Source organism: Choloepus didactylus, chromosome 15 (assembly GCF_015220235.1).
Source record: "Choloepus didactylus isolate mChoDid1 chromosome 15, mChoDid1.pri, whole genome shotgun sequence".
Lineage (NCBI taxonomy): Eukaryota > Metazoa > Chordata > Mammalia > Pilosa > Megalonychidae > Choloepus > Choloepus didactylus.
In genome coordinates, this window is record NC_051321.1 from 66,385,797 (window position 1) to 66,413,712 (window position 27,916).

Sequence of the window (27,916 nt, forward strand, 5' to 3'; positions counted from 1 at the left end):
CCAAGGGAGGCACCCAGACCTCCAGAAAGTCACATCCTCCCTCTGTGGGCAGAGCCACAGCCACCCTCCAGCCACAGCGACTGTAGCCAGCCTTCCATTCCCAGTCGCCCGATCGAGTCACTTTGCTCACCCATGTTGAAAGTATTTTTATTATTATTATTATTGGCTTAAAATCTTATTCACCAGTCCCCAAATAATCTTATGTACAAAATATAGACTCTTCCGTGGTGAAATCTCATTAATAAATACAAACGTGTAACACGGGGGGGCATGTAATTTACCATTCCAAAATTCATTTCATATTATTCCATATTATTCACAAATTGATTTTTTTTTTTTTTTTTAAGACGCGCCGCGCTCAAAGCCGGTGCCACGCAGCTCAAATTTCGGGAGCAGGATGCAGGAAAACCCAGGAGGCGCTTCCTGCGCCCAGTTCATGCTTTCCCAGTTCGCAACCTTGTCTCCCGTCTCCCAAGGGCGATGGCTCCGAAAGTGCACGAGAAGAAGGCAAAGAATCACCTTCGTAGATTAAGGCATAGTGGAGCGGGATAGGGGAGAAGGTCAGCGGCGCTTTGAGAAGAGACGCAGGCGAAGGGCGCAACCTCGGAGAGACCAAACATTGGATTAAATCACTTTGGGGGAGGGTGTAAGAGACGGCCGGACAGGCAGACAGGCAGACCCGCAGACCCGGACTTGAGTGCGAGCAGGGCGTCCAGAGACTGTGGGCGTCTCCGGCTGTGTAGTGCTACGTTCTCACCCTCCTGGCATGAGATTTTGGGGGAGGCTGCAGGGAGCCGCCAGGGGCCAGCGAGCGAGAGCCAGGAAGAGCAAGTCCGCCTGAGAGCCGCCGCCGCCGCCGCCCACCTGCGGTGGCTCCCACCTCTTCCCTCTCCCGCAGCACCCACCGCCCAGCCGCCCGCGGCCCCTTCACAGAAAACCTGAGAAGGCCAGGGAGACCGGGTGCAGGGAGGCGGGAGAAACGGGTGCCGGCAGCCCCGGCCTCTCCTCCAGCGAGGCTGCGGGGCTCAAGCTGCCCTCCTGGGAGACCGGGGAGTAGAGGGAACCCCAGTCCCCGGGGGAGCCGCCGTCCGGGCTGCCAAGGTCCCCGCACGACAGCGCCGGCGGGTCCAACCCGTGGAGGCTGTGGTCCGCTATGCGCAGCGTCTGCGTCAGCGCCCAGATGTAGTTGTGCGCGAAGCGCAGAGTCTCGATCTTGGTGAGCTTCGCGTCATCTGGGAAGGTTGGCAGGACGCCGCGCAGCGCGTCCAGCGCGGAGTTGAGGTTGTGCATCCGATTGCGTTCGCGGTCGTTGGCCTTCTTGCGCCGGCTCCGTCGCTGCTTGCTCAGCGCTAACTCGCTCTTGGGCCGGCTGCGGCCCCCACGCCGCGCCCGGAGCTTCCTCGCGACTCCTCGGCAGCTGCCCCTTTCGGTCTCGGAGCAGTTCGGCGTCACGAGAGTGGGGCTGGGCGGGGTGCACACGGCGCAGGTCACTTCGTCGTCAGAAGCGCCCGGGAATGGCTGCTCAGTCTCACGGGTCACTTGGACAGCGGACGCACCCGAAGGATAAGGCGCCATCCTGCAGCGAGGTAAGAGGGAAGGGTATGCGTGGGTCGGTCACCTCCGCGCAGCCCGACACACGGGGGTCAATGGGAATAAACCAGGAAAGAGCCACCCCGCCGGGTCCGAGGACCCCTCCGCCGGCCTGCGAGTACCAGAAGAGAAAGTGTTACCTAGTTCTCAGGGCGCAAAGGGTCAGAGAGCGGTGAGCAGCGAAGGCTGAGCTGGCCTTCTCGCCCGCACCCTCTGCTGAGCTGCAGGCACCGCCACTGGGGAGTTTCCCCAGCCCTGAGGGGAGAAGAGAAGCTTGAAGGCTGTGAGTTCCCGGCCTCTGTCTCTCTCTCCGCGCGGCTGCGAGACCGCGGGGATTTCCTGAGCCGTAAGTCGTGTGCCCCTTGGCACGCTTTATCTGCTTGGCCCGGGCCAGGAGCGTGCCTGCCGCGCTGCTGCCCGTGCTGCTGGCCAATCAGCACCGGGACCCCGCGGCCGCGCCAGGCGAGCCCCCTCCTCCCCCGCGGGGCACAGCTGGATTCCGGACAAAGGGCCGGGGTCGGGGGAGGGGAGCGCGCTGTTTGCTTTTTCCGGGCGGGCTCCGTCCCAGCAACTCTCGGTTCCTCAAAGAGCCTCGCCCAGTGTGCAGAACCCCGTCTGTCTCGCGCCTGGCCGCCCAGACCTCTTTACTAGTCTTCTTTCTTTTGCATCTGTGCAGCCCTTCTCTTGGTACCTAAAGAGGGCTTTGGGAAACATATAGGGAAGGCCAAAACCCGCGTGTTACACATAGGAATACTTAGGCTCAGAGAGGGAGGAGGCTTGCCCTAAATCGCACAGCAAGATAGTGACAGAGACGGAGCAGAGTTCCAGATGTTCTGACTACCAGCTTGGAGGAGCATCCACCAGGCTCAGCTGCCACCCTGCTGTCCTGCCCTATGGGTCAGGTTAGGAAACACACATGGGGTCATGTTTCACTGGGAGGTCACAGGGGGTGGGGGGGAGGGGTGGGGGGAGGGCAGGGGCTAACACAGAGGGAGATCTTGCTTATGTCCCTGCTACTCTGAAACCTTTGCTTAAGGATGTCCGAGTCCCCAGTGTCATCCTGAGATGCCTCCCCTTGAGATGCCTGTCCACACTCCCCAGACAGAGGCACTTGAACACCCCTTCCTCCTCCCTCCTCTCAGCCCCGGAGAGTCTGATCCAGCCAGAGGCCTCCTAGGGGACATTCCACCACTACTGCCCATGGACAGTACCCAGAGCGTTCAGGTCAGGACCTGGGCGGGGGGAGATCGGGGAGGGCTGAGGGTGTCAGGAGACGGCCGGGAGTTCAGGGGGAAATGAGAGTTGGGGACAGCATTCTGGACTTGTGGCTTTTGAATGCCTGTGGTGTGCTGGCGCCTTGGAAGAGGATCCACGGTTTCTCCCCTTAGTCCTGTCCAATCACAGCAAGGCAGGGGTAGCCAGCGGTCACCTGGACCAGACCTTACTTAGGAATTGTAGGGATCGTGTGGTGGGCACAGGGCAGGCCCTCTCCAAGGTCCCAGGTTTGCCCCTCTTAGCACCGCCAGTAAATCTTCCCAAAATGAGTCTGAACTGTTACCTCTCCTTTCTTCCGCCGCCCCTCCCTCTTGTCCCCGCCTTGGACACCCCGTGGTCTTCTGCTTCCGGTCACTCAGGGTGAGGGGTCGCGGCTTCCGCTCCTCTCTCTTGACCATGACATTCCCAGGGAAGAAAGCAGAGAAAGGGGCGACTGGAGCCTGGGAGGAGACAGAGGCTTCGCTTTCTAGCGGGTCCAGGAAAAACTGAGACTCCCAAAAGACTGAAGGGATGGGGGAGGGAATGCAGTAGGTCTGCATGCCGGCACTAGTGATGGCCTCTTGCAGCCAGGATGCTTGAGGAGCAATATTAACACCAAGGGCGGCAGTGCTGGGAGTCAGCGAGAGGGGGCTCTAGGACTGGCGCGGGGTGGGGGTGCTGTGAGCAGAGGCTCCTTCCCTTGCTGCAGGAACCCAAGCTCAGTCAAGGTCAGTATCAACATAGGGACCCCTTCTGGACTCGGCTTCCACATCTTTGCTCCAGAACTGTCTTTTAGCCAAAAGATTGGGAACCCGAGACCCATTTTACCAATTGAGAAGTCAAGACCCAGAGAGGGAAAGTGGCTGGCCCAACATCACATGGCACATCCTATCAGAGTCACAGAGAACCTCAGGTCCCAAGACTCCAAGTGGAAGGTCATCCCCTCACCCACTGCCTCTCCTTGATTCCAGGGACAATCTTTTCTTAAGATAAAGCCAAAGACCCCAAAATGCAGAAAATAGGAAAAGCCCAGGGTCTGTGAAGGATGTCAGGGTCAGATTAGAAAAGGGGTAGTGGCCCCCTCCATCTGTGCCATGGGGACTTTGAGTCCACTGAAGCTCCAGCCCTCTACTTTCCTGCCTCATGCCCCAGCCGTACTTGGTTTATACCCCTGTGAGTTAGGAACTGGGAGAGGAAATCCATAACAGCTTCCCTAGGGCCCCAGGACCTAGGCAGGCTCGGTGGAGGGACTCTTCACCAATGGGGCATCCAAGCACCCCTGTGGTTCCCTGGGGGCCTGAAGCATAGCCCACAGCAAGGACTTTTACTCCCTGGTGAACCTCAGATGGAGAGCGAGAGCGGATCTCACCCTGGCTGGAGCCTGCTTTGGGCAGCTAATGGATGCTGGCCAGAGCCGCAGGGCGAACTTCCCGCAGCAAGAAGATCCCGGGGGATTCTTGGGAATCTTCTAGCCCAGGAGACAATTCTGGGACTCGCTTGGATTCCTTCTCCGGCCTCTCACAAACCCCACCGGTTTAAGACCCTCTGGGGCTTGCAGGACGCAGCCACTCCTGCTTTACGCAAAAAGCACCGAGGGCGAGGAGCGCGCAGCGCCCTGGGGGCGTCCGCCTCCGCGCTGCACGCCAGGACTTCTGGCGACCCTTCTTTTGGCCAGGAGTGCGTGGCCGGAGGTTGGGGAGCCCAGGGAGATTAGGGATCGAAGATCCATGCCCTCGCTCTCCACTGGAGGAGAAGGACAGACCCCTCTCCAAAATTAATCTCTGTGCTTTTGGTGACGGAGGCGCAGAAGGCGACAACTCCGTGCGCACTGGCGGTGTTTGTGAAATGGCTCTTCCCGTGGGGACCTGAGCCTATTCTTGCACCCCTGGGCCAGCCTCCTCCTCTAAGGCCTCCAGGACCCCTGCTCCCTTGACCCCCTGAGACCTAGCCTTGCCTGGAGGCTGTGGGTTCTCAGGACAGAGGCGACAGCCAGACGTCTGGAGACCGCGGGCAGACTGGAAGAGAAGGAAGGCAGCGGCCGCCTCTGCCGCCTTCTTGTCTGCGGGGGGAATCTTAGCAATGCTTGGGGGCTCTTTGAGAATCGAGCAGGGAGGGAGGGGTGCCATGGGGAGCTGAATAGCTAATGGCTTGCCAGAGGAGGGGGCTTCTTTCTCTCGCCTTCGCCTCGGCACTGAAAGAGGGGAAGACAAAAATCTGGCGAGCGAGCTCCCCGAGCCGAGACTGGCCACTTCAAACAGCCCTTCAAACAAAAGGAGACGACGAAAAGAAAGCCCCACCTGTCTCCAGTGTTTGCTAAAATAATAATAAATAGATTTCGTTTAATAAATAATTACAAGAGATTGTAAAGTGGAGTGCTTTGGAAAACATCTACTGCGGGAGTCCGCACAGCCAGCCGTCACCTGCTCCCAAGGCGGGCAACTTTATTGTTAAGCCACCCCCCAACTAGTTCGCCTCTGATAAACTCTCCCTGGTTTTCACAATGACTGTTTACTCATAGTTAGCACAATATTACCTTTGCCGTGATAAACCTGGAACAGGGAGACCTGGCCCTGGCCTCTGGGCACACCTGTCTCAGAAGCTGACACATGGATTTGGCACCGAGCAGGCCTCCCCCCGGGGGCCCTTCCCCCGTGTACATTGGCCCAATTGCCACCCATTTATAACAGGTTGACTGCAAGGCCTATCTCGGTCCTATTTGTCTTCTTTTATTGAAAGCATATGGTCTCCAGGGGCTCACCAGCCTCATATTTCATCTGCCGGGAGCTGGGACGCTTCCGCAGGCTGGTGCTGCCCCGCGCGCTGCTCCCCACCCAACGGCTGCTGCGCCAGCTGAGGGTGGTGGGGGTGGGGTGGGGAAAGATAAGGCGGGCTCCTCACGGGCTTTGGTAGAGAGGCCATTCCCTCAGAGACTCCCCCTCCCCGAGCCCAGGGATCTCGTGCGCTCTTGAATGGGTGGCTGGTTCTTTTTCTTGGGTAGGTGAGAGGGCGCCATATGCCACCCCCCAGGGCGCACAAGGGAGCTCCAGCCCAGGGAGTCTGCGAACAAAAGGAGAAGGCCTGGGCCCTCAGGAGCGCCTGAGGTCTTTATTTCCAGATCCCCCACCCTGCCCAGGACCGCCTCCCCCGGGCGTTCGCAGCTCGCGCGCAGCGCTTGGAAACAAAGTATCCACAATATCGCCGCCGACGTTGAATGCGTGAAAAGGTGCATTGCGCACCAAAACACCTGTTGACGCGACGCCTCTTCTCAGCGCCACTCTCTGCTCTGCCCCTCGCTCAGGAGTGGGGGTAGGGGTGGAGGAGGGAGAGATACTGTGATTTGTGGCGACATATGTTGAGCAGATCGGTGTGTACTCTTCACAGGGACACATGGACCCTCACTCCCATACACACCCTGCGAGAAGGAGCAGCTGCTCCCCTTACCTTCCCCCGATATAATACCTGGGCCAGACGCTTTGGAGTCGCCTTTTGAGACGCCAGCTTTCACACACCCCCTCTGCCTTCCGCCCCCACCCGCCGCCCCAATCCTGGCAGCTTTGCTGTAGAACTTTATTGTCAAATTTAACAGATGCACGTTTGTTCCCAGAGCCCGGCCCAAACACACACACATACATACACACACATACGCATCCACAGAAAATGCGAATGAGGACACAGATGCAGAGCGCAAGATGCCCATATGCCTGGCCCCACGCGGGCCGAGGCTGGGGAAACAAACAGGCTGTGAGATTTTTCCCTCCCCAGAAAGAAGGAAACAACGGAAACCGAGGGGGGCGGGGAAGCCACCTCCAGGCGCCTCCAACTTTGGGCTCGCCCTTTGGCGCCTGGCGCACGCTCCTCGCGGGTAGCCAGGAGAGCGCAAGGCTGAGGACTTAGAGCGCGGAAGGAAAGGCGGCTGGGGAAGGGGCCGCTGGACCGCGTGGAGACGGCTGGGAGATCTGGAGGTGACCGCCGGGCGCCCCCTGACCTCTCGCCCTCGCTTGACCTCTGGGGTTCGGAACTCCTGAGGGAAGACGCTCCCGTCCTCCGGGGATTCTTAGCAGTTGGCACCCAGCTGAGGCGCCCTAGGGGCCGACCCGGTGTGCGGGGAGGAGCCCGTTTGGCACAGTTCTTTCCGCTGGTCTTCTTGGCCCGACACTGCAAGTTTCCGGAGCTGCGCTTCAGTACCAGAACGTGATGGGGAGCGAGCTGGATCGGGGACGGGGAGGGGGCAGGAGATCTCGCTCTACTACTATCCCTGTGGGACGGTGAGCAGATTACTCGACCTCCCCGGGCCTTTATTTCCCATCTATAAAATTAGAAAGTGTGGGGTAAATATTTATAATTTTCTTTTCAAGTTTCCAAAATTTGGAAGACCTCCACATCAATAGGCTTTATTAGGATGTGAGTGGAAGAAACCGAGAGAAGGTGTGCCCCCTGGACCACAAACACACCTTATTTTCCCCGGATCTGAGTTTCCAGAATCTTCTAAGGCGATAGGTCTTCCACCAAACAGATGAGGAGTTGAGGGCAGTAATGATAGTGGGGAAACACAGGTTTTGCACTGAGGGGTTTAAGAAGCTGTCCTCTTTCTCCTCTATCTTTCAATTCTAGGTGCACAGGCCACTCTTGGGTCACTGTGGCGCTCAGCGACATGCCTGGCACACCTGCTGATGCCAGGCTTTCAGAACTTCATTTCTTCCAGTGCTGGGATGGAGCTGGGGGGGGGGTGGAGGGAAGGGGAAGTGGAAAGGGGACAGTTGTTGGGCCTCTTCCTTCTTCCAGGCCTGTTTCTAGATAAAATGTGCCCCTCCCACCCTCAGTGTGTGCTCGGATGGGTTCTTTTCTTTCCAAAAGATAGGGGCAGGCTTACATGGACTCATCTTCGTTTTCTGTGTGTTTTTTAACTGGATGTGGTCCTTACTTTTCCAAGACCTAGGAAATGGCAATAAGAACCCAGGGTCTCAGAGCTACTATGAGTTTGGGGTAGGGGAACATCTATCCAAATCACCTCTTTTGGTCACCATGGATGAGTTACTCAACTCACTCTCCCCCACCTCCTTCACTCCCCAGTTATCAGGCTGGGAAGGCAGGAAGGGGACAAAGATGGTGGGTGGGGAGAGTCAAGAATTAATTCTACAATGACTCAGTAGAGAAGCAATAGAATGTAATATAATATGGTATTAAAAATAGTTCCATGCAGTACTTGGTAACACCAGTACACATACAGAACTTCAAAGGAGGCAAATCACCTCTCATGCACTCACACAACCTATGGGGGAGGCAGGAAGGGATTTTTCTTATCCCCATAGAGCTGAGATGGGAACTCAGCTCCCCTTGTGTCCCCTCCATCTAGCTGGCCGAAAATCTTCATTTCATCACCCTCCTGGTCCTCTATCCACTACCACAGGATCTCCATCCTGAAACCTTCGGGAACTCTTCAGGGTGGACAGGTCTTAGCCAGGACTGGGGTTGGACAGGAGTTGAAGTGTTTGGGAAAATAAATAATGGTGACTTTTCCCTCCTCTCACATCCTTCTCTTCCTATGGCTTCTGTGAGCCTCCCTTTGCTTCCCGTCTATGCTGTGGGGGCAGGGCCAGGCTTGCACAGCCTTGACTGAGTGCCTCCTTACATTTTGTGCCCTAGGCACCTCACTTGCCTCATCCTAGTCCTGGCCCTGCTGGGGGTTGGGGTGGTGGCAATACACCTCATATTTCCCCTTTCTTGGACCTTAAAGGAGCTGGTCACCAACTTTTCTGATTAAGTGCCCCTACCAGAAAAATATTTTAGGCAAACCCTTCACAATATGTTACGTATTTATTAGTCCTAACACATTATGTACAATATGAAACATGCAAAATTGATTTACTTATAAATTATAGATGCACTAGTGCACCAGGCAGCATAAAGTAGTGGAAAAGAGCATGGAGTATTGAGCCAGACAGCCTGGGTTCCAGTTCTGACTTCTCCATTTCATAGCTCGGTAACCTTGGCTTTCTGACTCAGTGTCTCTGAAGAACCTCCATGTTCTCACCTATAAAATGGGGATAATAATAAAGTACCTACTTTATGGGGCTTAAATGATCTAACGCATGCAAAATGCTTAGATCAGCATCAGCTTGTAGTGAATATTCCATCATTTGTAAATATAATATATGTGCATTAGAAAATGCACCCAAAAAGAAATTTACACAGAGGAAACAAAAAATATAACTGAAAGTTCTAATATGTGGCTCTTCTTTTGTTCTTCCCTCCATGCAACTCACTTTGGAGCAAATGCTAAATTATCATCAACAGTTGTGACAGGTTTATACTCCGTCAGTGCTTTCTCACCGATTATTTCCCATTAAACCTCCGAGGCGTGTTGTCAGAGATCAGTAGCCCATTTTACATATGAAGACACTGAGGCTGTAGGAAGGTGATGTGACTCACCCAAGGGTATTCAATTTGTATCATGAAGTAGGTATAAGAACCCAGGTCTTGTGACCTCGAGTTCATGCCCGATCCACCCTGGCTGTCTGTTAAACTATGAATCCAACTTGTGACTTGGTTGTAAAACCAACCCACTTAGGCTCTTACTGAACAACTACCAAAGGAGAAGTGCAGGCAAATCAATGAGGCCAGCCGGGGTTGTGTGCAGATAGCTCATTCATTCTTGTCTACCAGAGAACATAGCGAGCTTGAAGGCTCCCTGGCATGGGATCTTAACTGGTGGGTGGGGTACACCTGCAGATGCAAGGGTAGAAGAGAACTCCTCGTGTAGAGCTTCTGGTCTGCACGGGAAACCACTAATCAAATTTCTGTGAATGCAATTGCCCAGACACCAAGATGGCCCTGGGTCAACTGGGCACACCTTACCTCTGTTCCATAAATGTTTATGAAGGGTCGTTATGGGAGGGTGGTGTCCAGCTGTTACCCACAGTCATAGAGATTAGATCTGGGGAAAGTGGTTTGAATTGGAAAAGCAGGGATTTAGGCTATTTATGACATCTTTCCTGACAGATAAACATGGTGAGAGTCCTTTTCGGGAGCAGAATCCTCTTGTAAAGACCTCCCATTCACTGGCCTGGAAGGGCTGTGCAGCCTTCTCGAGGCTGGATGACGCTGGGAGGTCCTGTCTCTCCCGATAACAGTTAGCATGGCTTTTCATAATATGGAACACATATTGGGGAGTTATCTTTATGGAAGGGATAGCTCATCTACCTGCCACAAAAACACTTCAAGATCATGAATGGGATTCATAACTTGTCACCGTCTCTAAACCTGAGTGAATTGGAAATAATATCAGCCTCCTTCTGCAGAACTGTAGCCCAACAGCACACCCACGATGTACTAAGTGATGTGAGAAACACCAAGAACAGAGGGTTAGGACTGAGGAAGACCTTTACTAGCATGTGGCCAAACCCTAAGTTGACAAAGGAGGGAACTGAGACTTGGAAAGGAAATGTGATTTGTCCAAGATTACCCAGTGAGAGCAGCCAAGTAAGAATCCAAATCTCTTTCCACTCCCCCAAGATCAAGTCCCTCTGCTCTGCTGCTCTCATTTGGTGCTCATCATACTCTACCTTCATGTGGAGGCCCCTTTCTGTAAGTGTCTCCCTCAGTAGAGAATGAGCTCTTTGAGGACGGGCTGTGTGTAGCTGAAAATTTAGCAAGAATATTGTAAATCTGACAGGTCAGACTGATGAGCCCAGGTGGGTGAAGGTTATGTGAGACCTGGGCATCTGGGCAGCCAGCAGGAGATTGGCAGAAAATGGAAAGGATGGAGGGGGCTGATCAGACATATGGCTGCAGTAAACTTGGATGCAGATGAGGCAGCCAAGGCTGTGGGAGACCTGAACCTCAATGACTCCTCCATAGCTTCATACAGAGCACCAGGGACTGGTCAGGAAATGTACATGTCTACACAGATCTGATAAGGTAAAAGAAGGACAAAACCAGCATCATAATAGAAATACACTGGAGAGAACATATGCCTCATCTAAGCTGGGCAGTGCCACTGAACTGGAGCTGATTGCTGTCATGTGAGAATGTGGCCAATATTTACCAGATCTCACAATACTTTTTAAAAAAACAGAAGCCAGTCATCTGGATTCAGTTTTGTAAAACAATACCGAATGGGTCAAACAAAGCCCACCTGTGCACTAAATCCAGCTCACGTGCTCTATTGCCAGTTGTGTCACTATGCATTAAACTTATTGTATCAATCAGGGGAGGCTCTGTTATGCTGTGGTAACAAACAATCCTAGAATTTCAGTGGCTTAACAAATCAAAGTTTATTTCCTGCTCTTGCCACATGTCTACACAGGGTCTTGGTGAACTCTGCTCTTTGTAGTCATTCAGGGACCTGGGCTGCTTCTACATGGTCCCACCTGCTCCTACAATCACTGTGGAGGGGAGAAAGAATGGTGTAAATTGCACATAGGCCCTTAAAGCTTCTGCCCAGGCAAGACAGATGTATCTCTTGTTCATATTTCATTGGCTAAAGCCAGTCCAAAGGCAACTACTAATTTTTAAAAGGTTAGGGAAGCACCATCCTGCCACATGCCCAGAAGGAAGGTATAGCACTGCTGTCAGTGCCCACCCGTAGCCCCTCAACATTTGCCTCTAAATGTCAAAGGCTATACTTATGAGCACCTGCACTTCTCTGCCTGAGGGCTCTTTATCTGGCCATGGGTTCATGCTTGACCGATGTACATGACGGGCAGGGAGTACCAGAGGGTTAGTGCCCCTGGAAGCAGCTTTTAACCAGTGCTGGAGGAGACTTGATGGACAAGTACCCCAATGTCCTTCCTTTCAGTTGGAGAACTTTGAGACGTGGTCTCCACCGTCTCCTAGAGTTCCCCAGAGGGAATGTGCTCCAGTTGCCCACAATGGTAACTGGCTTTATAATGTCTATTGCCCTCCTTCCCTTCCTTGCCTTACCACCCCCCCCCCAAAAAAAAAAAAACCACACCTGCTCCCTCCCCCCCATGTTTCCTGAGAGAGCCTTCCATATAAACTCCCTGCCCTCATCAAATCCTTGTCTCAGGGTCTGCTTCTGGAGTTACTCAAACCAAGGGAGGGAGGAAAATAAAAATCTTGGGAAACATCTTAATGACTATCACACTTTGCAGAACTGAGGGATGTGGAACGATGAGATAATTTACTGACTTCTATCAGGGAATAATTCTCTGATTTGTTTGCCTAGATAATAAAGAGAGCAGTTTGCTTCAATACATCCTTCATTTATGGAGCACCTTCTCTCTTCTCTACTGCCTCCAAGGTGCTTGCTTTATTCTCATTACCTAAAATGTGGAATGTCCACATTCCAGCCAGAGGGACGATGGAAAAGAAGGGGAGGCAGATCCTTTCCCTTTAAGGGCACAACCCTTGTATATATTACTTCTGCTCGTGTTTCCATTGACCTGCACGTGATCACATGGTTTCATTTAGCTGCATGGGAGGATGGGAAATTTAATCTATAAAATGGATGGCCATATGCCCAGCTATAAATTGGGAAACTATTACCAACAGTCTTTGCTGCAGTTATTGAATATATGAACTTCTCCTCCTTAAAGTAGAGATTCTCAGTGTAATATCCATCTCCCCCACCCCCACTCCAGCCTAGAGGGTTCCAAGGATTGCGAAGCTCAGAATATTGTAGGGAGCATTCTGTGTACTGAATGTATACATGGTTCACATTGCTCAGGTTGCTGAGCAATTCCAGGCAAGTCACACAACCTCTCTGATCTTTGGAGAATTTGCTTCTCTTTAATAGAGATGTGATGAGGCTTTGAGTGAATGAAGAGCTTTGAAAAAAACTTAGGACAAAAGAAAAGGAAGATTTTTCAATCATTTAGCTGCTCACACTTACTGAGGTCTGAAATGGACTGAGCACTGTGGTTAGCAAAGGGAACACCCCTAGTCCTTGCTTCAAGAGCTCACAATCTAGAGGTGAGACAGGCCTCTAGATCAAGAATTACAGAACCCTTGTATGCCTGCTACCTGAGTAGGAGCTCTGGTAGCTCATGGAAGTCTGTAGGAAAAAAAAAAAAAAAAAAAAAAAAATATATATATATATATATATAACATAAGTTTTTGCATTTAAGCATAAATGTAAAATTCAGTGATATTATGTTGTACTACCATCCACCACCATCTATTTCCAAAACATTTTTATCATTCCAAACAGAAACTGTGTACCTATGAAGCTATAACAGCTCATTCCTCCTTTCCCCAAGTTCCTGGTAACTTCTCATATACTTTCTGCCTCTATGAATTTGCCTATACTGGGTATTCCATATAGGTGGAATCAAACAACATTTGTCCTTTTGTGTCTGGCTTATTTCACTCAGCATAATGTTTTCAAAGTCATCCATATTGTAGCATATATCGGAACTTCTTTCCTTTCTGTGGCTGAATAATATTCCATTGTATGTATATACCACATTTTGTTTTTCCATTCATCTGTTGATGGACACTTGGGCTGTTTCTGCCTTTTGGCTATTGTGTATAATGCTGCTATGAATAGTGGTTCATAGCAGAAGTATCTGTTTGAGGTTCCGGTGTTTAGTTCTTTTGGGTATGTACCTAGAAGTAGAATTGCCAGGTCACATGGTAATTCTATGTTTAACTTTTTGAGGAATGCCACACTGTTTCTCATAGTGGCTGCACCATTTTACACTCCCACCAAAATGTACAAGGGTTCCAATTTTTCCACATCCTTACCAACACTTGTTATTTTCCATTTTTTAATAATAGCCAACCTACTCAGTGTGAAGTGGTACCTCATTGTGGTTTTGATTTGCATTTTCCTGATGACTAATAATGTTGACTATCTTTTCATGAGCTTATTGGCCATTTGTTTATCTTCTTTGAAGGAATGTCTATTCAAGTTCTTTGACCATTATAAATTGGATTGTTTGTCTTCTTGTTGAGTTTCAGGAGTTCTGTAATATATTCTAGATATTACATCATAATCAGATATATGATTTGCAACTATGTTTCCCATTCTGTAGGTTGTCTTTTCACCTTTTTGATAATGTCCTTTGATGCACAAAAGTTTTCAATTTTGATGAAGTCTAGTTATCTACTTTTTATTTTGTTGCTCATGCTTTTGGTATCATATGTAAGAATCCATTGCAAAATCCAAGGTCAAGAAGATTTCCCCCTATATTTTCTTCTAAAAGTATTGTAGTTTTAGCTCTTATATTTAGGTCATGGATCCATTTTGCATTAATTTTTGTACATGTATTAGGTAGGGGTCCATCTTTATTTCTTTGCATGTGGACATCCAGTTGTCTTGAATCTGTAAATTTGTCAAGTCTGCCTAGTGATTCTGACAGGTAGCTATGGTTGGGACCTGAGCGTGACTAGATACATGCTTTTGATGAGGCCATTGCAAGCACGAATGAAAGCAGGCAGGAAGAGCCCTGGGGCTCTGGGTTTTAACCCCAGCTCTGTGGAACTGCAGATTGCTCATCTGTTAAGTGGGAATTATCATCAATTCATCATTGTCTTTTGACAGTTTGATTACAATGTGCCTCATTGTGGATCTCTTTGTGTTTAGCCTACTTGAAGTTCATAGAGCTTCTTGGATGTAGAGATTCAGGTCTTTCATCATATATTAGGGGTGTTTTCAGCCATTGCCACTTCAAATGTTCTTTCTCTCCCTTCTCTCTCCCTTCTCCTTCTTGGACTCCCATAATACATATGTTGGTATGCTTGACAGTGTTCTACAGATCCCGTAGGCTCTGTTCACTTTTCTTCGTTCGTTGTTCTTTCTGCTCCTCTGAATTATCCTTTCTTCAAGTTTGCTGATTCTTTTTTCTGCCTACTCAAATCTGCTGTTGTATGTCTTTAGAGAAGTTTTTGTTTCCTGTATGCTACTTTTTGGCTCAAGGATTTCTAATTGGTTCCATTTTATAATTTCTGTCTCTTTATTGATGTTCTCAGTTTGTTCATACATCATTTTCCTAGTTTCCTTAGTTCCTTTTCCATTTTTCCTTTAGCTCTTTGAGCATATTTAAGACAGTTAATTTAAAATCTTTAGTAAGTTCAGTGTCTGGGCTCCCTCAGGGATGGTTTCTGTGAATTTCTCTTTCTTTCCTATGAATTGGACATACTTTCCTGTTTCTCTTATGTTTTGTAACTTTTGTTGACAAACAGGCATTTTGAATATTATCATTTGGTAACCCTGGAAATCAGATTCTACCCACTTCCTAAGGGTTTGCTGTTGTGATTGTTGATTTGTGGTTTAGTGATTTTTCAAACTATTTTTGCAACAACTATTCCTTATAATGTGTGGTCATTGTGGTCACTGAAGTCTGTTCTCTTATCTCAGTGGTCAGTAGTGATCTGACAGAGATTTCCTTCAATGTCTGGAGTCAAAAAAGAAAAATAAATACTATTCTTTGAGTCTCTGCAGCTTGGCTCTGAGCTAGGGCACTCCTTCAATACTGAGCCAGGCTGCCTTCAACACTGCTTTAGCCTTCACCTCCTGCTGGTGTGGAGCCCACATTTACCAGAGGTGGAAGCCTAGGGTCCTCTCAGGTCTCTTCTGAGCAGGTGACCAGTCCTGGCCCTGCATGTTGCACCCTGTTTTCCCTGATATATCTGAGTCCTTAATCCCCCATGAAATGAAAACACAACCACAGTATCATAAGAACAAGGTCTGTATTAGGCCCCCTGCATCAGCAAGTCACAACAGGAATGCAGGCCACCGTCCCCTGGCTGCTGCCCCTGCCATGCTGAGGAATGGGGCATGGTGGTCAGATGAGTGAAAATGCTGCAGTACTCCCTGTGCTGGTTTGCATATATTATGTCCCCCCAAAACGCCATGTTCTTTGATGCAATCTTGTGTGGGCAGACATTACTGGTGTTGATTAGATTGAGTGTTTCCGTGGAGACGTGACTCAGTTAACTGTGAGTGAAACATCTGATTGGACAGTTTCCATGGAGGTGTTATCCTGCCCATTCAGGGTGGGTGTTAATTGGATCACTGGAGTCGTATAAAGGAATTCACAGAGCAACTGAGGGACTCAGTCGCAACTGAGAGTGACATTTTGAAGACTGCCATTGGAAGCTGGTGCAGACAATTTGGAGAACACCATTTTGAAATGCAACCTGGGAGCAAGCAGATGCCAGCCATGTGCCTTCCCAGCTAACAGAGGTGTTCCGGATACCATTGGCCATCCTCCAGTGAAGGTACCCAACTGTCTATGCATTACTTTGGACACTTTATGGCCTTAAGACTGTAACTGTGTAACCAAATAAACCCCCTTTTATAAAAGCCAATCCATTTCTGGTATTTTGCATCCTGGCAGCATTAGCAAACCAGAACACTCCCTTATTGGAATTTAGCTGCCCTTTCCTCTATTAAGCAGTCTCTGACTGCTGTAACTTTTGGATTAGATTTCAGAGTTCTGAAAAAGTTGATTCTGTCAGTTTTCATCAGCTTATAGCTATTTCAGTGGAGGGAGCAATTCTCTGAATGCCCTATGTCAACATTTTCCATGACAGCACTCCAGGATTTTATTTTGTTTTATATTTTATTTTATTTATTATTTTATTTTATTTATATTAGCTTAAGCAACCTCAGCAGAAAGGGAGTCACTTTTTTCTCTAAAAGTCCAGCAATAGTTCCAGAAAGGTCTCTCATTGGCCCAGCTTGGGTCAAAATTAATAACCTAGCTGGTATGATAGAATAAACTGTTGGGCCAGGCTGGAGCCAGCCACATGTCACCTCTGGATATGGGAAGGGGATTAGCTGTATCTGAACTATATGGACCTAGAGTGGAGGGGAGTCCCTTCCTCAAGAAGAAATTGACATGCTGATATCAAAAGGAGGGGGAAATGCATGCCAGACAGGCTAAAGCAACAGGTGTTCTCTCCCATATCCTTCACAGGCTGGCCTCAACTTGTCATTTCATGGAGAGTTCTCATTGCTCCTCTCTACAACCTTTATTACAGAACCCGCTTTCCAGAGCAAACTCTTCTACCCACAGTCAGCTCAATTCATCAGATATTTTTAAAGCCCCTGCCCTCAGTATGCCCTGGGCTGGCTCTGGGCACTCGAAGGTCAAGACCACTCACTTCTTACTTTAGGGAAGCTCACTTGTTTCTTGACAAAATTCCCACCTCAGTGGGAATTTTGCCCATACCATTCTCTCTGCCAAGGGTCTAGGATACAATTAAAAATTAGCCACCACAGCAAGAACCAGGAAAACTACAACTTGAAGAGGAAAAGACAATTAACTGATGCCAACACCAAAATAAATCAGATGTTGGAATGATCTGACAAGGATTTTAAAGCAACCATCATAAAAATGATTCAAAATCAATTATAAATTCTGAAACAAATTAAAAATTAGAAAATCTCAGAAAAGAACTAGAAGTTATAATAAAGGAAATGGAAATTATAGAAATGAAAAATACAATAACAGATATTTTAAAAATCATTGAGTGGGTTCAAAAGTATAATGGAGGTGACAGAGGGTAAACTCAGTGAACTTGAGGACAGATCAATAGAATTTATCCACTATGAACAGCAGAGAGAAAATAGAATGAATAAAAAAAGAAAGAGCAGAGTCTTAGGAACCTGTGAGGCAATAACAAGGACCCAACATTTATATCACTGGATTCCCAGAGGAGAAGATAAAGAATGAGGTTGAAAAAGTATTCAAGGAAATAATTTCTGCAAACTCCCCAAATTTGGCAAAAGACATAAACCCACAAATTTAAGAAGCTTGTTTCTGTGTGCCCAGGAACAAGAAATGGTTTGGTGAACACGCAGTACTACCCTATTGTTATTCGGCATAGAGTCCTTTGAACCCTTGGTTGTGGCTCTCCCAGTGTCTAGCTCATGACTAGGTTTTAGAAAACACAAGACAATTGGTTGACTCAATTTTGGACAGAGAGGGGGCCTCTTTCTGCCGTTCTGACTCATGGTGGCACCCAGACCACCTGGAAGGAAGGGGTCTGGGCAGGTGGCAGCACTTCAGGGACTGGTGAGGCTAGAAGGGCAGGGGTTCTCTGGGGGGCACATGGCAGAGACCCCCTGTGCTGAGGCTTCATTAGTTTCCTAGGGGTAGCCTTGCTCCTGCTGCTTCCTAGGATAGGGCTGAAGTGAGGACTCTGCTGTTGAGAATTCACATGCTGGCTCTGCAGTCCGTGCCTTGGATTCCCAGGCAGAATTCCACCCCAAGGCTCCCCCATCCTAAGCCTCATGGCAGATCCTGTGTGGCTCAGGTCACTGGCTAGAATCCTTGCTGTTTCACAGTACCTGCAGGCTCCAAAACCTTCCATGGCTCCCTGCACCCTACACAGTTTCAGGATGTTAGAACCAGGATGATTTTGGACTTAGCTCTGAGTTCAATGCTGTCCTTCAATAGCTAAGGAAGGAGATGCTCAGACTATGTGTTTATCTTTACCATTTTGACCCCCAAAATGCTCTCAGCCTCTTGTCCCACCACTCCCCAACAAGAATCCCTCCATCTATGCAGCTCAGACTCCCCAGTCCTTAAACATGCTGCTTAGAGTCGCAGTCTCACACCTCAGCTGATGCCATTCTCCTGCCGGGAAAAAAGCCATCCCATCCCATAGACTTCACTGTCCATTTTGAGCTCCTGCAGCCTTGGTGGGCCTGTGCTGTGTCTTCTTTCTTTAGCATCTGTTTCTTTATTCTGCTCTGATGGTAACTACAAATGCTCACCAAGCGTTAAGTGTGAAGAGCTTTACACGGGCCATCCTCATTAATTCCAACTGCAAACATATGGGGTAGGAATGATTACCCCATTTTACAGATGAGGAAATGGGTTCAGAGAGGTTGGGTCACTTGCCCAAGATGACCCAGCTGGCAAGCAGCAGAGCAAGCATTCGAATGGAAGTTGAATTGCCCTCGGGCTCAAGTCCTTCACCATTGGGCCATCCAGCTGCTCCGATGGTTCCTGTTCATGGTGATGGCAGGTGCCTGGATGACTGCCTACCATCCTAGCTGGCCTCATCTAAATGGTACACATTGGGAAACTGAGCCCACTGAAGGGCAGAGCTGGGAGGTGAAGCCTTCCTGGTTGTTTCTTTTTTCTGCTCCAGCCAAAGATGACTCTGGGAGGGGCTGGGGTGGAGATGCTATTGGTTCTTGGCTGGCTTGGGGATGTCCCCACCCCACCCCCTGCCCTCTGGCAGACCATAGGACCCAGTAACATTAAAGCTTCAGTTCTAAACCTCAGCCAGGCCTTGAATATATGTTCTACCCTAAAAGTAACAATAGGGGCTCCAGGCTTAATTAAGACACCACAAAAAGTCCTTGGCTTGGCTGACCTCATTCTCTGCTTTTAGTTCTTTTTTTGTTCACCCCACCCCCACATGTCTGTTTTTGCTTTTTCCTCTGTGAAAGGGATGAAAGGTATTCAAGATACTCCTTGGCTTCTCCATTCTCCCTGTCCCCCTTTTTTCACATTCTGACCTCTTTCTGCTCTTCTGATCCCTGGAGTAGGAGAAGAGGCTGCCTGGGATCTGGTACCAGATTGCTGAAGCCCTCAAGCCCAGCTGAGGAGGCAGGCCAGGCTTCCAGCCCTGCAGGGCTCCCCTCCCCAAGCTGGCACTCCTTGGCTTCAACTGTGGGCTCAGCCTGGCCCAGGCTTGCAATATGACATAGATTTTAGTGGTAGATTCTGCAACAGGCATGTCTGCTAGCTGCACTGACTCTGGGTGAACCCCCAGTTCTGAGAGTTCTGTAGCTGTGCCCTGGGGCCTAACTCCACTGGCCTGCAACGGCTCATCAAAGGGGCTGGCAGAGCATAGGCACTCAAGGAATTTTTATGTTAAATGCATCTATGCATTTTTATTTATTTAACAAAAGCTCATATGCTGTTTACTGCATGCCTAAGAGTTATTAATACTCACATTAGATAGTATTATTATCTCTATCTTACAGATGAGAATATTGAGGCACGGGAGGTTAAGCAACTTGTACAAGGTCACACAGCAAGTAGGTAGCACAGACAGACTTCAAAACCAGGCATCTTGACCCCATAGGCTGTGCATGTAATCCCTACTTAGGGTGCCTCTAACAAAAGAATATACTCATTTAACTCTCAACTGAATAAACTGACTCTTTCCTCAATTCTGTTTCCTTCCTGCCCCTGCCCCTGCCCTGCCCCGGCCCACAGAGCCAGCATTCTGTCCTGAAGCCAGTCCCTAAGCTGGTGTGTTATTTCTGTCTGGCTGTTGCCTGACCTTAGGCTCTGTCCCCTGAGGGCCTCTCTCTGATCACCCACCTGGGCAATCATCTCTCCTACTGGATTCCCCATACCCTGGGTTAACTCCTTTTTACATCCCCTCCTCTCCTTTGAGTTTAATCACCTACTTCCAAATAGGATGCATCATTCTTAGTACTCCCCTGCCTGCCCCCAGTGCTCCCCAACCCACTTTCTCCCAAGGGAAGCACCTGCCTCTCCATGAGTTAAAGGTTTTGCTGTTTAACTCTCTGAGCATCACAGTGGGGATGGAAATAGAAAATATAGGGAAGTGACCTGAAAAATACAATAATCGAAATAAAAGCTCAGTGGGTGGGCTCAACAGCAGAATGGAGGGGACAGGTGAAAAAATCAGTGAACTGAAAGACAGAACCAAAATAACTTACCCAATCTGCATAATAGAAACTAGTCTTAAAAAAATGAACAGAGCCTCTAAGACTGTAATAAAAGATCTAACATGTATATCATCAAAGTCTCAGAAAGAGAGGAGAAAGTAGGTGGGCCTGAGAAAATACTTGAAAACATAATGGCTGAAAATTCCCTGAATTTGGCTACACACAGATTTAAGAAGCATAGCGAACCCCAAAAGGATAAAACTAAAGAAATCCCAAGACACCTCATAATTTTGGGGGGGGTTGAATCATGTACCCCATAAAGGACACATTCAGATCTTAATCCACATACCTGTGGGCATGAACTCATTTGTAAATAGGACCTTTGAAGATGTTATTATTAGTTAAGGTGAGGTCAAACTGAATCAGGGTGGGCCTTAATCCATATGACTAGAAGCCTTATAAGGAGAGGAGATTCTGACAGGGTCAGGAGAAGCCAGAAACCAGTAGAAGCCATTAGGAGAAGCCAGAAAGGAGAGAGAGATTGCCACGTGACAGAAGACTGCTGTCACCAGAACGTGACTCACAGTGGGAGAAAGAAAGCATGGCCTTGCTGGAACTTCTAGACTCTAAACAGAGAGCCAATAATTTTATTTTTTCTTTTGGAAAGTCAGTACAGATTTTAATTTTTACTTAAAAATTGTTTTCAAAGGCATACGTTGGGAATTCAACTATGTTTTTCCTTCTTTCTAGGGACATAGCATACATGTTTCCTGGTCAGTAATGTTATACCAAACATTTTACTAAACCAAAGGCAGACAGATGTCTATGAAAGCCGTTTGCTACCTCCTTACTCTTGCTGAGCTAGAGCAGTGGAAAACCATCTTGGTAGGAGAGATTTGACATGAAGAAAGAATTGCAGGTTTACAAGGTCATGTTTCTTCCTAAACTCTTACTCAGTCCAACAGAAAACTTAACAAATTGATTTATACAGAAAGGATTTAACGCAAACTTGCACAAACACACTGAAAATGCTATAAGTAAAGGATACCTCTTAGTCTACGTTTAGCACACAGCCCACATTTATTGGTGCCCAGTAAGTTAGGAACACCAATGTAGAAAACATTTTTGCCTCCATAGTACTAACATCTAAAAAGCACACAGCATGTAATACTTTGATCTTTAAGTGGGTAATCATGGAAATTTCAAGATTAGATCCACTAGGTTAGCCTGAGTATTCATCTATAAAAATAGTTTTTCAAAAGTAATGTTTAAAAGAGGCTTCTAGAAACATGGTGGGACTACATCAGGACCAGCAGAAGACAGTGATAAAAGGACTAGAAACACAAGCTGAGTTTCACATGTAGCTTTTGGGTAAAGGCATCTCTTTCAGTTCCTTGCCATGGCCAAGACTAGCTATAATAGGAGCTCCAGAAATCTCAAGACAGGGGCAGTGACACCCTAGATAAAATGCTCCTCCCAAAACACCCACCCAGCTGGACCACTTGGGTGGAAGGACTGAAACTCTGGCCCAAGTGAAAGGCCTGCTGTGATACTGGGGGCAGAGAGGGCTGGTGATGGTGGGTTACTCCACATGGCTGACACACTACTTATACTGGGGGATGGGTGTCTCCCAGAAGCACCTGAGAGAGGTGTCTACTCTAAGAGGAGAACTAAGGTTATGTCCTCTAAATATACAACCACAGCATGGAATTTTGCATCAGAGGTTGAAGAGATGGACAGTGCCCAACACTCTCTTCCTCTAAGGCATCCATCGTCACTGCCACTGCCCCATCCACCCACACAGTCGACTGAGCTCATCAGTTTCCTACACAGCCCGCTGCCCCCGGCCCAGCCTCTGCTCACCCCAAATGGCATTGAAGGCATGTCGCCAGCCAGGAGGAGGCCTTGGCACTGGGGCCGTGGCCTGCCTACAGTCCAGCTATGGATGCGTCCATGCTCAATGCGTGCCTCCATGCCCCACCAGGGTCCTCTCGCTGGCCACAGCCGCAGCAGCCTCTACAGTTCCTGCGTCCCTTACTCCAATAAATCTTTGTTGTTTAAGCCAACTCATTGTGTAGTAATTGTCATAAGAGCTCTGGTAATCTAAGACAATAATTAAACTCCCAAAAACTAAAGACAAAGACAAAGGAAAAAATCTTGAAAGCAGCCACAGAAAAAATGGCATGTTACCCACAGGGGAAAACCAACTCAAATGAGAGCAGATTTCTCATTACAGACTGTGGAGGCCAGAGGGAATGCACATAAGTTTTCACAATATTTTTCAAATGCTGCAAGAAAAGAACTGTCAGTCCAGAATCCTATACCCAGCAATAATATCTTTCAAGAACAAAGGGGAAATCAAGAAATTTATAGAGAAGATAAACTAAAATAATTTGTTACCAGGAGACCTAACCTAAAAGAATGGCTAAAGGAAATTCTTTGAACAAAAAGGAATGATAAAATAAGGAAACTTGCAACATCAGGAAGGAATAAATTACATGATAAGCAAAACATGGGTAAATAAAATTGGCTTTTCTTCTCCCCCTGAGTTTTCTAAATTATATTTAACAGTTGAAACAGAAATTATAACACTGTGTGTTATAAATATGTGTTTCTACATATATGAGAAGAATTATTTAAGACAGATTGTAAATGGTGAAGAATAAAAGGACATAAAAGGAAGAAAGTTTATATACTTCACTTGAACTAGTAAAAATGACAACATGTACATGTTATGAATATTTAATGTAAAACCTGAAAAGCTATACAAAGGTACACTCAAAAACACTACAGATAAAAAAAAATGAAATTCTAAAAACTGTTCAAGCAACTCACAAAAAGACTGGGGAAAAAGACCAACAAAAAACAGAGAGGACAAACAGAAAACAAAACATGAAATGGCAGACTTAATCCCTAACATGTTAATAATTATATTAAACATAAATGGTCTAACTACACCAACTGAAAGACAGATTGGCTGAGTGGATTAGAAAAATATAATCCAACTATATGTTATCTATAAGAAACTCCCTTCAAATATAACAATATAGACAGGTTGAAAGTAAAAGGATGGAAAAGATATATAATGCAAACATTAATTAAAGGAAAGGAGGAATGGCTGTATTAATATCAGATAAAGTAAACTTCAGAGTAAAGAAAATTATCAGTTATAGGGAGGGACATTATGTATGGTAAAAGGGTTAATCCACCAAGGAGATATAGCAATCCTAAATGGGTATGCACCAAACAACAGAGTTGGAAAGTATGTAAAGCAAAAACTGATAGAATTGAAATAAGAAATAGACATATCCAGAATTTTAGGTGGAGACTTCAATACCCCTGTTTCAACAATTGATACAATAACTAAGGGAAAATCAGCAAGTAGATAGAAGAACTCAACAACACAGTCAACATCATGCCACCAACAACAGTACAACACATATTCTTTCAAAGTGGTCATGAAAAATATACCAACACAGACCAAGTCCAGGGCAATAAAACAAGTTTCAGCAAATTTAAAATAATTGAAATCATCCAGAATTTGTTCTGTGACCACAATGGAATCAAACTAGAAATCAGTAACAGAAAGATAGCACCAAAACCTCCAAACACTTGAAAACTAAACAACACTTTTCTAAATAAATCTATGAGTTACAGAGGAAGTCTCAAAGTAAATTAAAAAATACATTGAATTCAATGAAAATAAAAATACAACCTATCAAAATTTGTGAGACACAGCTAAAGCAGTGCTGAGAGGGAAATTTTTAGCTTTAAATGCCTATTTTAGAAACAAGGAAATGTCTCAGATCAATAATATAAGCTTCTTTCTTAAGAACCCAGAAAAAGAAGAGCAAAATAAGCCCAAAGCAAGCACAAAGAAGGAAATAATAAAGAGGAGAAATCAATGATATTGAAAACAGAAAAACAATATAGAAAAAACAATGAAACAGAGGTGATTCTTTGAAAAAACACTGAGAAACCTCTAGCAAGACTGACAAAGAAAAAAAGGAAAAAAAAGAAGACACCAACTGCCAATATCAGGCATCAAAAAGAAGATTTCACTGCAGACCCTGCAGACATCAAAAGGTTAATAAGAGAATAGTATGAACAACTTCACACACATCAGTTTGACAACTTAGATGAAATGGACCATATCCTTGACAAAAACAAACTGCCACAACTCACCCAATGTGAGATAGATAATTTGTATAACTCTGTAACTACTAAGGAAATTGAATTTATAATTTTAAAACCCCCTCTGCCCTCCAAAATCTACAGGACTAGATGTTTTCACTGATGAATTATATTAAACATTTAAAGAAGATTTAAGATTAATTCCACATAATCTCTTCCATTTAATAGGAGAGGAAGGAACACTTACCAATCCATTTTATTAAGCCAGTGATACCCTGATAGCAAAACCAAAAGGAGAGTACAAAAGAAAAAAAAAAAAAAAGAAAGACCAATATACCTCACTAATATAAGTGCAAAAATCCTTAACAAAATATTGGCAAGTAGAATTCATCAATATATAAAATGAATTATACACCCAACTAAGTGGGATTTATTCCAGGAAGGCAAGTCTGGTTTAATAACAACAACAACAAAATCATCCAATGTAATCCACCAAATATTAACAGGCTAAAGAAGAAAAATCACATGATAATATCAACGAAGGCAGGCAAAGCATTTTACAAAATTCAAAACCCATTCATATAGAAATTCTCAGAATGTAGGAACACAAGGGAATTTACTCAACTTGATAAAGATCATTTACAAAAACATTATACATTATATATTAATGGTGAATGACTGATCGCTTTCCCCCTAAAATAGAAACAAGGCAAAGGTGTCTTCTCTCACCACTCTTATTCAACATAGTGCTGGAGCTTCTAGCCAGTGCAATAAGGCAAGAAAAGGAAATAAATATCATTCAAAATAATTCAAAAACAGAGAGAAATATTTAGCTTGAAATCTAACAAAGCACGTATAGCATTTGAGTGCTGAAAAGGACATAATGCTAATTAAAGAAATCAAAGATCTACATAAATGGAGGGACATACTGTGTTCGTGGATTGGAATACTCAACATAGTAAAGATGTCAGTTTTCCCCAAATTGATATACAGGTTTAATGCAATGTCCATCAAAATCGCAGCAAGATATTTTGTACAAATAGACAACATTATTCTAGTGAACAAATAATGTGGAAGGTATCAGTCTACCCAACTTCAATACTGATTATATAGCTACCACAATCAAGGTTGTGTGGTATTCAAACAGTGAACCCTAAAGTAAACCATGGACAATCATAGTACAATTATAAAAATATTCTTTCATCAACTGTAACAAATGTACCATACTAATGCAAGGTGTTAATCAAAATGAAGTTAAAAAGGGGGACAGACACCACAGATCAATGGGACAGAATAGGGAACCCAGAAACATACCGAAATAGCTTGTTTTTGACAAAGGTACACAAGCATTTCAATGGAAGAAAGAGATTGTTTCAACAAATGGTGCTGGAACAAGTAGACATCCAGAGCAAAAAAGGAAAAAAAAATTAACCTCAACTTAAGTCTTTTTTACAAAATTAACTCAAAATGGATCACAGGTTTAAATGTAAAACATAAAACCATAAAACTTTAAGAAAAAACATCAAAGAAAATCTTTGTGATCTATGGCTAGGCAAAGAGTTCTTAGACTGAAAGCACATACCGTAACTCTGATACAGTATCAAACATATTGTAAATTTGATGAAATGGACTTTACTTTTACTTTTTACTTTAAGAACTTTTGCTCTGTGCAACACTCTGTTAAGGGGATGAAAAGACAAGTTACAAAGTGGAGGAAATATTTGCAAATCACATAGCCAACAAAGGACCAGTTTCTCGAATACATAAAGAACTCTCAACCTCTCAAAAAACAAACAACCCAATTAGAAAATGGACAAGACATGAACAGTTATTTCACCAAAAAAAATATACAGATTGCAGATAAGCACGTGAAAAAATGCTCAACATCATTAGCCATTAGGAAATGCAAATTAAAACCACAAAGAAATATCACTACACACATATCAGAATGGCGAAAATAAAAAATAATGACCATATGCTGATGAGGATACGGAAAACCTGGATCACTCATAAATTGCTGATGGGAATGTAAAAGGGTACAGCCATTCTGGAAAACTTTTTGGCAGTTTCTTATGAAACTAAACAGGCACCATCCATACAACTCAGCGATTACACTCTTGGGCACGTATCTCAGAGATCTAAAGACTTATGTTCACGCAAACACTTGTACACGAATGTCCATAAAAGCTTTGTTGGTGATAGCCCCAAACTGTTGCTTCACAACAGCCCCATGAGGTGGGCACTGTTATTGCCCCTATTTTACAGATGAAGGAGCTGAGGCCTGAGAGGTGGCATAACTAGCCCAAGGTTACATCGTTAGAAAGCAGCTGTGCCAAGAGGCAAACCCAGGCTGGCGCCAGCACTCCCTGCCCCCCTCTTTTAACCACAATGCCAATCTGCCTGTCACCAGCACACATGCAGAATTTTTAAGCACACAGATATGATCCACGTGTCCAGGGGACCTACTCGACAATTTTTACTGGTAGGGTTTCACAGTCAAGTAAGACCCGAAGCCCCGGAAGCAGGTCTAAGTCTTCCCCTTCTTTCTGTTCCCTATACCCAGCGACTAGCAGGCACCTGGGTCCTAATGTATGCAATATCTGCCCACTTCTAGAAACATTTATTGATTGCTAATCATACCTAGCATTTATCAATACTCGCCACATGCCAGACTCTCAGACTTACCCTCCACAACAGTCCTATGAGGTAAATGCTCTGATTATCCCAGTTTGCAGGAGGACACCGAGGTGGCCAGAACTGGAACCCCGGTGGTCTGCCCGCCCGGCTCATGCTCTCCGAATGGTCGCAGGTGCGCCGGGCGCAGCTAAAGGAGCGGGGTGAAGGGGAGTTGGCGATTCCGGGACATCAGGAAGGAGGCAGAGGCTGATTATTTATGCCTTCCTGCCTTTACATAGGTGTTTCCTTTTGCCTGGAATGCCCTTCCATATTTGCTCGACAGGCAAACTCCTACATAAACTTCTAGCCCCAGCTCAAAGGCCGCCTCCCCCGGGAAGCCTGCCTTCCCTCGCGCTGCGGATATCTCACCTGCGCTGTGGCTCAGATCTGGCTCCCCCAATGGACTTGGGCCTCCTTGAGGGCAGGGCTGGGTCCTACTCCAGGAGCATCTTGGTAACCGCCTCAGCAAACATGCCTGGCCCCGCCTACCTTCCCGCCTCCTTCTCTGCTTCCTCCTCCTTCCTCTCTTACTTCCTCCCTGCCTGTCTCTCTCTGTCCTCTTCCCTTCCCTTCCCCTTTCCTCCCCTCCCTTCCCATCGCCTCTCCTCCCCGCCCTGCCCCGCGCCGCGCCGCGCCGTCCCTGGGCCCGGCAGCTGCAGTTCCGCGCGGAGGCCTGCAGAGGGGGCTGCT

The 27,916-nt window shown here is 46.7% G+C and overlaps 1 protein-coding gene across 2 annotated transcripts; it reads right to left on the reverse strand.

Annotated features, from left to right (window-relative positions):
- Positions 1 to 927: 927 nt before the first annotated feature.
- On the reverse strand, positions 928 to 27,617 carry NEUROG3 (neurogenin 3). 2 transcript variants are annotated; one of them, XM_037805320.1, is made up of 3 exons: positions 27,596 to 27,617; positions 27,236 to 27,374; positions 928 to 1,576 (listed from the first exon to the last, which is right to left on the reverse strand). In XM_037805320.1, exon 3 carries the CDS (start codon positions 1,573 to 1,575, stop codon positions 928 to 930), a length of 648 nt encoding a protein of 215 aa, XP_037661248.1. In that variant the 5' UTR covers position 1,576; positions 27,236 to 27,374; positions 27,596 to 27,617. The 2 variants fall into 2 exon arrangements, with proteins under 2 accessions (XP_037661248.1, XP_037661249.1); XM_037805321.1 differs by lacking the exons at positions 27,236 to 27,374; positions 27,596 to 27,617 and adding an exon at positions 1,731 to 1,835.
- Between the last annotated feature and the right edge of the window lie 299 nt (positions 27,618 to 27,916).

Bases quoted from the DNA above. Each gene is read 5' to 3' on its own strand.
- NEUROG3 (XM_037805320.1), bottom strand. From the start codon at position 1,575: ATGGCGCCTTATCCTTCGGGTGCGTCCGCTGTCCAAGTGACCCGTGAG.